General features: G+C 43.8%; 1 protein-coding gene across 2 annotated transcripts; it reads right to left on the reverse strand.

The window, feature by feature from the left end:
- Positions 1-978: 978 nt before the first annotated feature.
- On the reverse strand, positions 979-11,058 carry ap5z1 (adaptor related protein complex 5 subunit zeta 1). 2 transcript variants are annotated; one of them, XM_036552683.1, is made up of 18 exons: positions 10,923-11,058; positions 10,597-10,734; positions 10,199-10,385; positions 9,919-10,063; positions 9,481-9,593; positions 9,026-9,194; positions 8,488-8,529; positions 7,379-7,519; positions 7,148-7,185; positions 6,740-6,902; positions 5,968-6,146; positions 5,294-5,436; positions 4,564-4,713; positions 3,824-3,935; positions 3,532-3,629; positions 3,034-3,166; positions 1,973-2,187; positions 979-1,543 (listed from the first exon to the last, which is right to left on the reverse strand). In XM_036552683.1, exons 1-18 carry the CDS (start codon positions 10,961-10,963, stop codon positions 1,273-1,275), a joined length of 2,478 nt encoding a protein of 825 aa, XP_036408576.1. In that variant the 5' UTR covers positions 10,964-11,058; the 3' UTR covers positions 979-1,272. The 2 variants fall into 2 exon arrangements, with proteins under 2 accessions (XP_036408576.1, XP_036408577.1); XM_036552684.1 differs by lacking the exon at positions 8,488-8,529.
- Positions 11,059-13,477: the final 2,419 nt, after the last annotated feature.

Consider the following 13,477-nt stretch of genomic DNA (forward strand, 5'->3'; position numbering starts at 1 on the left):
ACCTTCCCATGCCATTTTTGGGTCTATATCTGAAATAACGGTGCAGTTTTGAAAAAAGAATACATTTTCTGTAGAGCTGATTGCAGTCTTAGTACAGTTATTGTGCATTTGTATGTGACTTGAATTTAAGACTGTTGTTCTGGTGATAGTTGTAATTTCTATGCCTTGTAAAATGTGATCTGATGTGTGTATTCTCTGTATTCCATTTCTCTTAACATGCCAGTATGCTGCTCTGCATCAATTCCAAATTTCTGTCATATTAAATATGATCTGTTCCTTTGTCTCTACTAATAGTCTCTCAAAGTATCATTCAGACCTTTTACGGTTGGCTTATTTTGATTAGCATGTTTTGTGTCCATTCTCCTCAAAAGTAAAGCTCAATAAAAGACTGTGTAGCAAAGGGCGAGAGCAGTCATTCCACCTGGCCTTGAACCCGGGTCTACGGGGTACCAACCATGCGACTTCGACCGCGACGCCAAAGAGCCAGGCTCGTTGGTCTGGCAGTCAGAGCGCATACTCAACCGCAGTGGCGGCACTCCGTCACAGACTGTCATGCACATAAGCAATGAAGAATAAACAAATATATCAGCAAGAAAAAAAAAGGGTTAACAACACAGATGGGCCTCAGACAGAGATGTTATTAAAGAAAAGTCAATGATAAGAAGACAAACAACTAGTAAGGAATCCCAGATCCCTGCGGTTATGAACAAAAGCCAAAAGCATGACAGTGTTTGTGTTTAAGGTCAGGGTTGTGGGCTCAACTCCCTGCAGAGATACCACTGTGGTACCCTTGAGCCAAGAAAGTCACCATGGCCTCCACTACACAAACAAAAAAGCCTAGCATTGACTAAAATTATGAAGGGTAAGTTACTGCATAAGTATTCATGCATTCATGTAAATTAATCACATGCAATTAACCACTAACAAACACCTGCCTAGTGTTCAGCCACTGAACAACGTGCCATTGCATTGCTTTCAAAGTTTATTATAGTATTTATTTACTTCTTTACAGTTCAGTTTTTTACAGTTTAGTTACACATGAGTGCATACAGTGATCCGAGTGTGCGCATATCTGATCTTCGTCAGCTTGTCATCAAACAGAATCCATAATTTTTCGTATAAAAGTGAAATTTAAATTTGTTACAACGAATGAAAGTGCCGCACGTTCTGTTCCGCAAATAAGCAGAACAGAAATATCTGAGGCTGTAGACTGGACATTCCCTTAACTTGGCCCCAATTCATGGAAACCGAGCCCGTTCTGTCTGGCTCCGCTCAGCAATGCTGGAAGCTGCTGTGTTTGTGTAGCAGGCTGCTCAGTGTCCTCATGGACAGGGGCAGGGAGGCGTTGGTGTCACGGTGCCAACGGGGGCTGTCCCCTCGGGCTGAGGGCGCCAGGACGAACTGGGCCACGCTGGGCATCTTGAGCAGGTTAATGAGCTCGTGGGAGCGGGTCAGGATCTCCTCCAGATCCTCCTCGCTGTAGCAGGACGTGACCGGCCCGCTGCGCACGAATGAGCGCATCTTGGACAGGAACAGGGACATTCTGAGGAGAAGCGCACGGAAGCGTTAATGCAGAGTCCGTGTAACGTTTCCCGCTGTACACAGAGAACTTTTCCATACTTCTTCTGCAGGAAATATGAAAAGTCATGTTCCTCCACCACTGAAGATGAACACAAGGTGAACTGAAGGCCACACATGCTGCACATTAGGTGTCACTCTCTTTCAGTCCACTGGAACTGAGATAGCTGGGGATTGGACTAGCAGCTAGAAGATTGCTGGTTCGAATCCTAAGTGCAGCACAGCTGTTGTCACAAGCAAGTTACCTTTTACTTGGAATGGTTCAGCAGTGTAAGTGAGTAATATGTAAACTATACGAATCAGGGAATCTACTGAAGGTGAGGGAAGACTGCAGAAGCCCATATTTAAAAGCGACAGAAGAACAATGTGACTCGAAGCGTTCCGTTAGACCTACCTCGGGATGAGGTCCTGGCTGCGGGAGGCCAGCTTGGCCAGGGTGGTCATGAGCACGGTGATGACCCGCGGGGAAAAGCAGGGCGGGCTGGCCGACTGCCGCACCTGCGTGATCTCAAACAGCACCGCCTCCAGCGTCTCGAAGAAGGAGGTGATGTGCTCAACCGTGCAGCGCGCGTCGTGGGAGACGGAGAGGTACTCCCCGATCACCCACACCTGCATCCACACAGAGCATGGGGACACAGCCAGCCAGCAAGTCACAGGCAGCGGCAGACAGGTGTCTGATTAACACTGCAGAGCATCTAGCCCAAGTCACCATTTCACCTTGTTAATGAGCGAAATATAATAATATATCCTTGTCCTTGCTGCTGATGGAAGGGATACCAACCTGCCAGAACCAGCAATGACTTAATAATCTATCCTATCAATTTGCGCGTGTAACAAAGTTGACGACCAATGACATTATGAAATAATGATGCAGGATGTCACCGGAGTGAAGGAGGGCCAAAGGAAGAATACATTTTCTTATGAAGAGCTACAGCTGGAGGAGTGGCCAGCTCCTCCAGATTCACATGCAAGAGATGCTGTCCATTATATTGAGAATAGCACTATGATGTATTTTTAGGTTATTTTAAATGGCCAATCATCTTAAAAACCTAAAACTATATGTTAAAAATTATCACTCCAGAGCAACCTCTACCTGCTGTAGGCCAGGAACATCCAGGTTTTCATTTTTCATGCATCACTTTCATGACATAAATCAGGAAAAGGTGTGTTTACATTGGTGTTGTCATCTTTAATGCCAAAGCTCTAACTTGCAATATACAATTTTATGCACAACTAAACAATGTATTGTAATGTATGTATTTGTATTTGTGTGCATTTGTAAGGTTGAAAACTCATTGTAAACTTTTCTGCACACATCAGCTTGTATTTGCCAAAAACACTTGTGCACTTTCTTTCTAGCTTCATAGAAAAATTCACTGAATGCATGTATGGTTTATTATCAGCAATAAAGCTCAGTGTTTGTGTTTCCTCAGCAGGAACACCCCTGTCTCTCACCATGTGAGTGTAGAGGTCCTCCTTGCTGTAGATGTTGGCTGTGGTGCCGGCAAAGTCCAGCAGCTCTCTGGACTGGTCCACTATGAGAGACGGGTGGAGCTTGCACAACACCAGCAGGTGGGTGCCGAACACTCTACAAGGGAGATTGTCCGAGTCACAACTACGCACATCTTATGGTATAACCCAGGATTTTAATTTTCAGTTAATATTATCAATAACATGGTTAATTTCTTGCCCCTGCCAATATGGACTCAAATAAGAACCACACTGAACTCCTTGTGCTCCAGCTGTATTTCTGTGTTAACTTGTAATATTATTTGAGGAATTCAAAAAATGTGTCCAAGATTTTGTTTTATACTTTGCATTGTAAGTGACCACAGACTCAAATGACACTGACTATTCTCATTATCCTTATAATCTGTAGGGTTCTGCTTATAACATTTCCCACCCTGACTGACCTTACTGCCCCTAGAATGTGCTGTGATCTTGGTAACCCACCTCTGCACCTCGGTCTTATAGTTGTGAATGTTGAAGAGCAGACTGCTTCTCTCCAGCAGGATGAGAACCAGCTGGTTAATGAGCTTCTGGTCTGCAAACTAAACAGGAGACAGCAGAGAGGCAGGCACTGAGTGTGAGCAGATGTGTCCAATATGTCTCCACCTTTTGGCATTCATCTTTGAAACTGTTATGAAAACTTAAGCGAATTTCATAGCACTAGTTCACAAAACAATAGTTCTTCGTTTTGGTATATATACGTGCAGGTGTGTGTTCACAGGTAAGCATTTCTTACCTGGACAACGGTGTTGAAGAAGACATGCAGAAGCACAGGGACAGTTTGAGCACATTGCACGGTGCGTGGATTCTCAGCCATGTCCGCCAAGACCTCATGGAGCAGATTCAACCTACAATTAAAAATGACACAGCAATAACAGAGTGTCTGGCCAATAGTGAGGGCAGAAACTGATTTCCCGGAGGCCATCACAAAGTAGCGATCTGAACTCATGACACAGAGAGATCTTTACAGTCAAAACTTTGCCAGCAGTCTTTCTGCCCTGTAGCTTTCTCCTGCCTGCTGGCTGAAACTAAGTGAGCCTAGAGCTCAGTCAGTGTTTGGATGGGAGACCTCATGGGAAAACCAGGACGCTGATGGCCCAGTAGGTGGCAGTCTTGCCCTCTAGCTCAAGCCCATGTTACTGCAACAACCTCTGCGGGAGCACAGGGTGTAGCAAAAGGGCTTAGCAAATGCAGACCTCCAATACACATGCACAGAACTATTTTTCACACAAAAAGTCCCACAGTGCACCAGGAGGCAAACGCCAAAGAGAACATTGGTGCATCTCTGTCATGTGATCTGAGCAACTCTCAGGCACCTGAATGAGGTACAGGGTGCAAACAGCAGCAAGTGGAAACCTTGTCCACCTCACCTACCCCTACCCTGGCAGAAGGGAGCCAATTTGCTCTGCTGCTGTGTGCTTCCAGTCATTGCCGGCTGATGATACAACCCTGTTTCATCTGTAAGGGGCTGAGTACCTGTCGATGGTGTCCCCGGTCCCTGCCTCTGGCCGCAGTATGTACAGGAACATGCCCCTGTAGTAAGGCTGGCGGAACGCCTCCAGAGAGCTGGATGCCTTGGAGCCTTGGTCCCACACAGTCCTCTCGGGAACCTGAAGGGAGGAGGACCTGCACAGGGCAAACAACAAGCATTCATTCATCTATTCACCCTCCATTCACCTGCTCACTTTCTGATCACCTTCCACTCATTTGCTCACTTTCAATGAACCCCTAACTTTTCTAATGTGTCCATTAATAGCAGGATAAAGTAAAAAAAAAAAATCATCCACACATTTTCCATGTTAAGACAATTGCTTTAATGTTCCACTAATAGGGTATTGTCTGATTTTTGGGTTTGGTCTTTAAGAAATTTCATCAGCCCATCAGTATTGCCTAACCACATAACACAACCTCATGAATGATATATAGAATTGGCAACAAAGAACTGGCTGTTTCTTTTGAGAGAGAGGCATTCAGAGGGTTTTCTAAGTTTACTGTTGCCATCTTTTATCTGTAGGAAAGCATATTGATTCACCTGATTTTGTCTTACGATAGATGACTTTGAGGAAGAAGGCGTGATTGGATTGCTTTGGATTACCTTCATTCAACAGACTGATAGAGACAAGCCCCACAGGAATACATGATATGGAACCATCCTTCTAGAGCTGTAAGAAACCGTATTCTGGAGGAGGTGTATGACACAGGGCACCTGAGCTGGAGGTCCAGGGCTGCTGCCAGGCACGGCAGGTCCAGCAGAGAGTGCAAGATCTCGATGGCGGTCTCTGGAGCCAGCAGGGAGGGAAGCAGCTCCACAAACTCCGAGATCAGGGCCGGACTATTCCAGGCCAGAAACTGCACAGAGAACACCACAGGAGCTCAGGGACTTAGGCAAGTCTGGTTCTTATCAGGCTTATGGATGGAAAAGTATACTACAAACTACAAAACATACTACCAAGAATCCCTCAATGTTTGACTCTAATCCTACAGGTTGACAGAGTCTTTAGTGGCAGAAGATGTGAACTTCAAGGCAATTTTCTACAGCTACCTAGTTATCAGGAAGTAACTAACCCATAAGAACAAATCATAACAATGGCAAATTGTGAAATACAAAATTTCAGGTTTTCTGTAGTAGTCTGGTGTATGGGATATGAAACAGTGCTGAGATGAAGAAGGAAGATGGGGTAGAGTAACATCTGTATTTAACTGTCAGAATCTCTTCACTATAGACTGCACACTGTTCCAGTACACAGTATGCAGTACCACACGGTACTGCTCATTCCACACAATAAGCTACCTGCCTACTGGGGGACAGGCAGGGTCCCCTGCTCACCTTAAAAAGGCTGGGAAAGTTCTGTCTGAAGAGCACCTGAGTCCCAAGCTCACCTTGAGAAGGTTGGGGAAGCTCTGCCGGTAGAGGGGCACGCTCTCCTGGAGCACGGCCAGGTTGGCCCTGCAGAACTGGACGAACTCGAAGGCCAGCATGGGCTCGTTGAAGAGCTCCCCTGGGAACCGTGAGAAGAGCTGCCGGAACACCATCTCCGAGTCCACCGCCGCTGTTGCACCTGGGAACACCAGCACAGCAGTCCTTTAGCAAACCGGTGACGGGACAAGCCACCTGCGTAACTCTGTTTGTGGGTGGATCTTTCATGTGTCAAATGGCTTTCTGGTTTTAACCTATGTTTTGCCAGGGAGAGCGAAGTCTTTTTGGTCGTTTCATACTAGCCAATGACTGACAATACCTAGCTGCTGCATGTATCATGGGATTTGTGAAGCATCACTCTCCCACCACAACGTACGACCAGATAGCTGCTGCTTCACATCCCAGGTGATGGACTACAACTGTATCCTTGAGTAAGACCCTTAAGCTGACCTGCTTCAGTAAACCCTGTTAGTAATCAAGGTTTTTTTGATCCCTTTGAAATAGCATCCACGGCATAATTTGTTGTGACAACAACATTTGGAAAAGGCGTTTGCTAAACAACTAAATGATGTGAAAATACCATCAGCCCTGAAAAGCCAAAGCTGGTTGTGAAAGTGACCCTCACACTGCTAATGCTATGACCCCTGACGAGTTGGCTAATGGGCTGAATGAGGCTGGTGGTGCCTGTCCCACTGCAGACACCATGACTGTGTACAGCTATGCAGGCAGACTCACTGTGGTTGAGGTAGAACTGGGCAATGGGCAGAAGGGTGCGGGCGAAGGCCAGGTCTCCATTCAGCCGACCGTACAGGGCCTTGATGCAGGGGAAGGCCCGGTACACAAAGGAGGGGTCCTCCTTACAGATGATGTCCATGACCGTCACCGCCTCCACAAGGCACTGCGTGCAGACGAGAAAAGTTTGACCACCAATCTCTCCTTTCTGGCCACTGGGCTACTGTTTTAGCACTTTTTGACTGTCATGTAGTGTACAGCTGCTTCTTACTTCAAGTGCTGTAAATAAGCCATTAGCGCAGAACTATGAATATACTGTATGTAACAGAACAGAATGTATGCAATTCGTTTAAGTAATTCTGGACAGCTCTGACAGAAGTTTCCCTACTGCTTTGTGGCGTTTGAACGTACAGCCTTCTGCAGATCTGAGTCAGCCTTCTTCAGTGCCTCTGTGAAAACAGCAGAGGAAGCAGAAAGTGTCAGACAAAAACTTCCCTTCAACTGCTGACACAACCTTACAGTGCTATGCCTTGCTCACACACAAAAAAAAAACAGTCATCACACTCAAACAGGTAATCACACACACACACATTAACACAGTCATGCCTATTAACAGACAGCTGTAAGGACAGGGAGACTCACTGCGGTCGCTCTGTTCGATGAGGCGGTGGCAGTACTCAAAGGCTTTCTCTCTAAGCCGCTCCTTCGGGGGAAGCAGGCGGCTGGACGAGGACGTGGCTGAGACCATGGACATCACGGAGCCGTCCACCTCGGAGCGGTCATCTGCACCAACACCACACATCACACCCTTTCACCGCCTATCACAGAACTATGTCTATGGCAGACATGTCCATATCACGTAACGTGCCTGCAGCACTGAAAGTACACATGGAAACCTGGGACATGGAACAAGCCTGAGTCCAAATATAGTATTACAATGTGGTTTGGATTCTGTGATCTATTGACTGTAATGTATGTTAGCATGTGCACTTGGCTTCCCTTAGTTTCTAGGCTATCTAGTGAGGTTGCACAAGTTAACTTGTGGTAGGGCTTGAATAGGGTTATGCTCACACTCACTGGTCTGGGAATGTTGTTAGCCTGGTCTGACACTGTTGCTCATTTAACTTGTGGCAGGGCTTGAATAGGGTTATGCTTACACTCACTGGTCTGGGAATGCTGTTAGCCTGGTCTGACACTGTTGCTCATTTACCTTGAATGGATACACTTCTATTATTTTGTGCTGCAAGTTGCTCTGGATAAGAGCATCTGCTAAATGAATGTAATGTAATGAATTTTATGTAAATATGATAACAATAATAGTAATTATGATTTATTTATATGGCACTTCTCATACAATCAAAGTACTTTCCAGGTAAAACAAAAGGTGACAACAATAAAAAATAAACATAAAATATGGTAAAGATAAAACAGAAGCAAGCATTACAGAGATGCCCAGATATAATGATTGAAATCGGTGGCAAATTTTTTGATTCATTTGTTTTGCAGAGGACAGGAAGAGCATTTGCATTCAGATTTCATTGGCAGCTCAGAGATTCTAAACATAGTTCAATGCAAGCAGAACACTCCAGTCGACCATTTCATTAGAACACAGGAAATCAATTGTGGTTAGGCATTTGTTTTCAGCAGTGGTCATGGCAGCCAATCAGATGATGGAGAAAGTATCCGAGTATGTGAATGGAGAGGCATACAGCAGATTGGTTTTAGTGTTTTGTTCTCAAGTTGCAGCTTACCTTGTGACAGCGATTGCATGACCTGCATTCTCTTAAGCTGAGCTGGTGAAAGTCAAAATCCCAACTTTCAGTTACTGTGCTTTCACTATGACTTTTTCAGTATATCATGTCCTTTGACTTACGCCAGGAAATTTTAATTATATTGATGTCACAAAACACAGAATTGTGATGGAAAAAAAAAAAGTTTAATTCCCATAAGAGAGTTTAAGCCACCAAATACCCCACATCAAGGACAAATGCCCAGACTGCAATTTTCTCATTTTGCCCTTAACTTTAAGCAACAAAATTAAGCACAGTTCAATTTTTTAAGTTACTTCCACAACATTTCCTGTGATTTTAGCTACCAGCAAAGACATAATGTCATGCAAAATTTGAAGCAACTCTGGTTTGATTCTGTCATCAAAAGTAAAAGACAGTGAACTGGGGAGAGGTGGAATCTAGGCTTAATCAGACTTAGACAAACTGCATAACGATACATTTTAGCCCCTGAAAAGGGCCTGTCAGGGTGAAATGACCTCTGAGGCTTCAGTTACCTTACCTGTATCCACGTTGCCAGTTCCTTCTGTGTCATAGGTCAGCAGCCACTTCCTGATCATGGAGAAGGCATACATGTTCATCCACTGGTCTTCTGTGTAGCTTTGCCCCACACAGAGCACAGTGAAGAAGTCTCCCGCCACTGCCCCGTCCACCTCAGTCATCGGACCCGGCTAGCAGGACGAGGAAAAAAAAAAAAAAAAAAAAAAAACACAGGGTATGATCCACCACAGAGCTGCATTTATGATGCACAAGGATCCAAGCACCACAGGTAGAGGACAATGAATTATCACAGGATAGACTATGCACTCTTCCTTCCTGTCCTGGATTGGTGAACCACAGAAGTTCTGACAATGCAACCTTTCAAGCAGCAATGCAGGGTCAACCCTCCAGTGTGAAACACAGCAATTACAGTAGGTCACTTTGATTTTCTTGATAAAGCATTTTTGGTGTTACTACCTGTCTGGCTCTGGGGCCGGTGAAAAAACCTCCAGAGGACATGGACGCTCCCTGCTGGACACTGGCATACCGCAGCCAATCTACCAGCTTCCTGCTCACCAGGTTGATATGATCTGTGTTCAAAATGCCATTATAACATTACAAACCTGGCAACAACATCGTTCTTGAGTATTTGTCCAAACAAACAAGCTGTCCACCGTTTTGTGTCAGCTGTAATGCCTTCATCTTGACTATGAAATGGCTTGGATCTGAGCATAATGCAGCCCATCATTAATCCAATCAACTGCAGATGCCTATTCTTTTTTTACTCAGGCTATGACACCATGACTTTGACACCATTTTAAGGACTCATCTGTATTAAATTCAAACAGGTAAAAAAAAAAATGGTTATGGTTAGGTATCGGTATAAGGCAGTACGACAACGCATCAGACGCTCACCCTCAGTCAGGCTCTCTGGAGAGAAACTTATGATCTTGGAGAGAAGAGGAAGCACATGTCTGGATATTTGCCCCTCCGGCTGCCGAAACTCCAGACTCTTGAGCAGCAGGTGGCTGAGGGCCGTGAGGTCGTTACTGTCCCCTGCCTGTGTAAGGGGCAGGAGAGAGCGCTCATGGGATTGGGACAGAACACAGCTGACAATAAATCTGTTAAAGAGTGTGACAGCCCGTCTGCACAAGGAAGGTCTCTGCTTTGTGATTGTGGCAGGATTTGAGGTTACCTGTGCGAGAATGACAGATGCCACATAGCTGAGGGTCCTGCTGTCCTGGAGGTCATCAATAGGCAGGCTCTGGACACTGAGGGGAAGGCTCTCTCTCAGGGTGGAGCAACACAGAACCTGCAGCTGCTCCGGGGAACTTGGAGAGCACAAGAGTGCCTGCAACTTCTTATGGAGCTCTGACGGAAGCCTGCATGGCCCAAAACACCAGAATCCCAGCTGCTGATGACCGGGTAATTCAGAAAAAACAGCTTGCCACCTTAGCTAATTCTGTCTCTCTGTGCTTGCGTGTGTGGGTGTGAATGAGTGACATTAGTAAGTATATTGGCAGATGCCACAACAGACAACTCCAGATTCTCAGAGTGCAGAACATGTTCTTGATATGATCAAAGGAAACTCACGTTCTCCCATACTTCGTTGCAGAAACGATCAAGTGAAGTCTCTGCAGAGAATCCACGGTTTCGTTTCCATAGTCTTTGACGTGGAGGAGCTTACATACGCGGCCATAGAACTTCTGCAATTCTTCCTCCTGAATTTCTCTGCGAAAATTTAGGAAAGACATGAAACAATAGCGAAGGTAATTCTAAGCAGTGTAATTAGTAAACATCTGCCCAGGTTTGTTAGCTAAAGCTAGCTAGCAAGTTCTGTCCACCGATAGCATAATCGTTTAACTGTCTTTATGGCAATCTAGCAAGCTATTTAAATGGTGTATTACAGAAAATCGTACCTTGCCTGTTTGATTAAACTCTCCGTTCCAGAAGCATACATGATTGAAGACAATTTCCCCTTTCAAAAGCCCCAAAAAACCATTGCGAAACAGCTTGTATTTTAGTTCCCTTTTCTGTGTCCTTCCCGTAATGCGTCCTAACTGCAACACAGCATATTTTTACAACGGTTCCAGATTTTATTTATACGTAACAAAGGAGTGTTGCCTCCCCTCGTGTTGAGTTATGCTTAAATGAGCTATAAGGGCACTGGGCCGTACACCAACACTTTCATTGTGCAAAAAGGCGAGAAGACAAACATTTCTTAAGAATCTACCTGGGCACACAGACTATATAATTAAACCACTTAGAATCACTAACACAAACACAAGCAAACCAGTATTTTAAATTCTCTTTAATATATAATCAAACTCAATAGCAACTGACACATCCCCCCCCCCCCCCCCCCCCCCAGCCCACATTACAGCATGTATTGCTTTTTATCAATATTATTTTTCTGGAAAAAAAGAAAGAAAAAAAGAGAGATCTGTCAAAAAGTGACTTTTTTGATAATACAGATAACATTTTAAAAAATCAACAACAAAAGCAACAGTATATCAGAACACTGTCTGGTAGCCTACAATGGCCCTCTGCTGCATACCGAAGCATTTTCTTTTGCAGAAAAGAAAAGTTTCAGAACAAGTGTCGTGTCATGGCTCCCCCCCAAGACACACGGAAATGTGTCTTTCACATCTTTTGCCTGAAATGGCAAACAACAATAAATGAATCTGACAGAGACAGAGAAAGAAAAAGTAGTCAGCAGGTATATATTCTTTAATCAGTTCATATTCAGGTTTATTTCATATCAGTTGAGCCCTCATCTCCAGATCCGGAGCTTTTCCCCCAAATATTCTCCTTCACAGACATTTCATTTTATAAGTCCATTCTTATTGTCTTCGATCCACACCCTGACAAAAAGCAAATAGGGCCTAAAGTGTTTCGGTATATCAGAGCAAATACTTTCAATCCAAAACCAATAACCAGTGGTTTCTAATGGCAACTGCAATAACACTAAAATCCAACTTTACTCTTCCATTTGAAAGGGCCACTGTACACATTTACAGACAGAATAATGACTATCAAAAAATAATGAGATGAAAAACAAGATCATTAGCAAATGAATAAGTGCCATGAACTACTGCTTTGATGTTCCATTGTACATGAGAGGGGGGAGAATTTCTGTCAAAGGACACATTTAACATTTTACCTCTATTAGTCATACAGACTTAAACATTAACTAATGTGTAACCCCGAGGCCACAGAGGCTAAGTGCTGCACAACTCCACTGTCCTCTACGATAAAAGTGTAAGAACGATATTAAACAGTAAAAAAAACATAGTAATGGCAATGCGCACAAACTGCCTTTCTGTTCTGATGGTTTAAAAAAAAAGAACAGAAAAAGCTTATGGTCTCAAATAAAAGACAACTTTACTACACCACAGAAGTGATGACTCAACACTACATTTACAGAGAAGCCACTTAAAAAGGTGACATTCCCTTTTGTCAAAACAAATCAGCCCACAGAGAAGACAGTGCCAAATGACAGCAAAGAGATGGATCAAATGGGCTGAGTGAAGTACATTGCATTCAAAATGTTAAAACACCCAAGTTTAGGAACTGTGGTGCATTATTTATTCTGGATCCAAAGACACTAATGTGTTGAGTTAGTCTGAAATGTGTGTGTATGTATATACAGTAAACACACACATGCTGACTTAAAATGAAATGACCAACAAAGTTTTTTCATGGATGAATCAACGATGTGATTTACTGGAGTGCCTATGTTCTTTTGAAAATTGTCATGTCATGTCTTGAAATAAATGATGTTTTCAGGAAGAATTCCCTGAAAAATATGCAGAGAACATTTGAAGCTTTCATGGCTATGGTCCAAAGGTCATCTCCACAAGGAAGCCTGTTTGAAACGTTGACTACATTACACAAGGATTTATAAGACCTCTGCATTTAGATCCACGGGAAGGACCATGTTTCTGACAAAGACATTCACATCTTTAATGATGCCTTCAAAGACTTAAAATTAATGGCTATTTTTTGTCTGGTTTCTCCTCTCCTATTTAAAATATATGTTCTTTTTTTGGTAGTAAAATGTATCCACATGATGAGGTAAGAGGTGTATCAATAGGTCTGTTGTAGGTAGACTGGGATTGCTCCTCGCTGTGTGAGGGAAAACACAAAAGTCCAAAAGAAAGAGCTAAGAAAGGAATTTTGTTCAATGATTGCAGATGCAATCAGACCACACGAGTGGCTTCATTTCACAGATAATGGTGGACAGCAATGCACAGCAGGACCAAAAACGCAAGCTTCCCAACGCATTATGTGCACTGCATTTTGCAAGTCTACCATGAAAAAAAAAGTTTCTCCAAATGTACTAACTTCTGTCTTGGTTCAGGATAGACAGTGATATTTTTCTGTTGCACCCATGAAGTAAAGGTTAATATTCTAAATGGTCAAATGACAATGATGCTCAGAAGTCTTCACATTGAGGTTTCCATTTAAAATG

This window comes from Megalops cyprinoides, chromosome 19 (genome assembly GCF_013368585.1).
Source record: "Megalops cyprinoides isolate fMegCyp1 chromosome 19, fMegCyp1.pri, whole genome shotgun sequence".
Lineage (NCBI taxonomy): Eukaryota > Metazoa > Chordata > Actinopteri > Elopiformes > Megalopidae > Megalops > Megalops cyprinoides.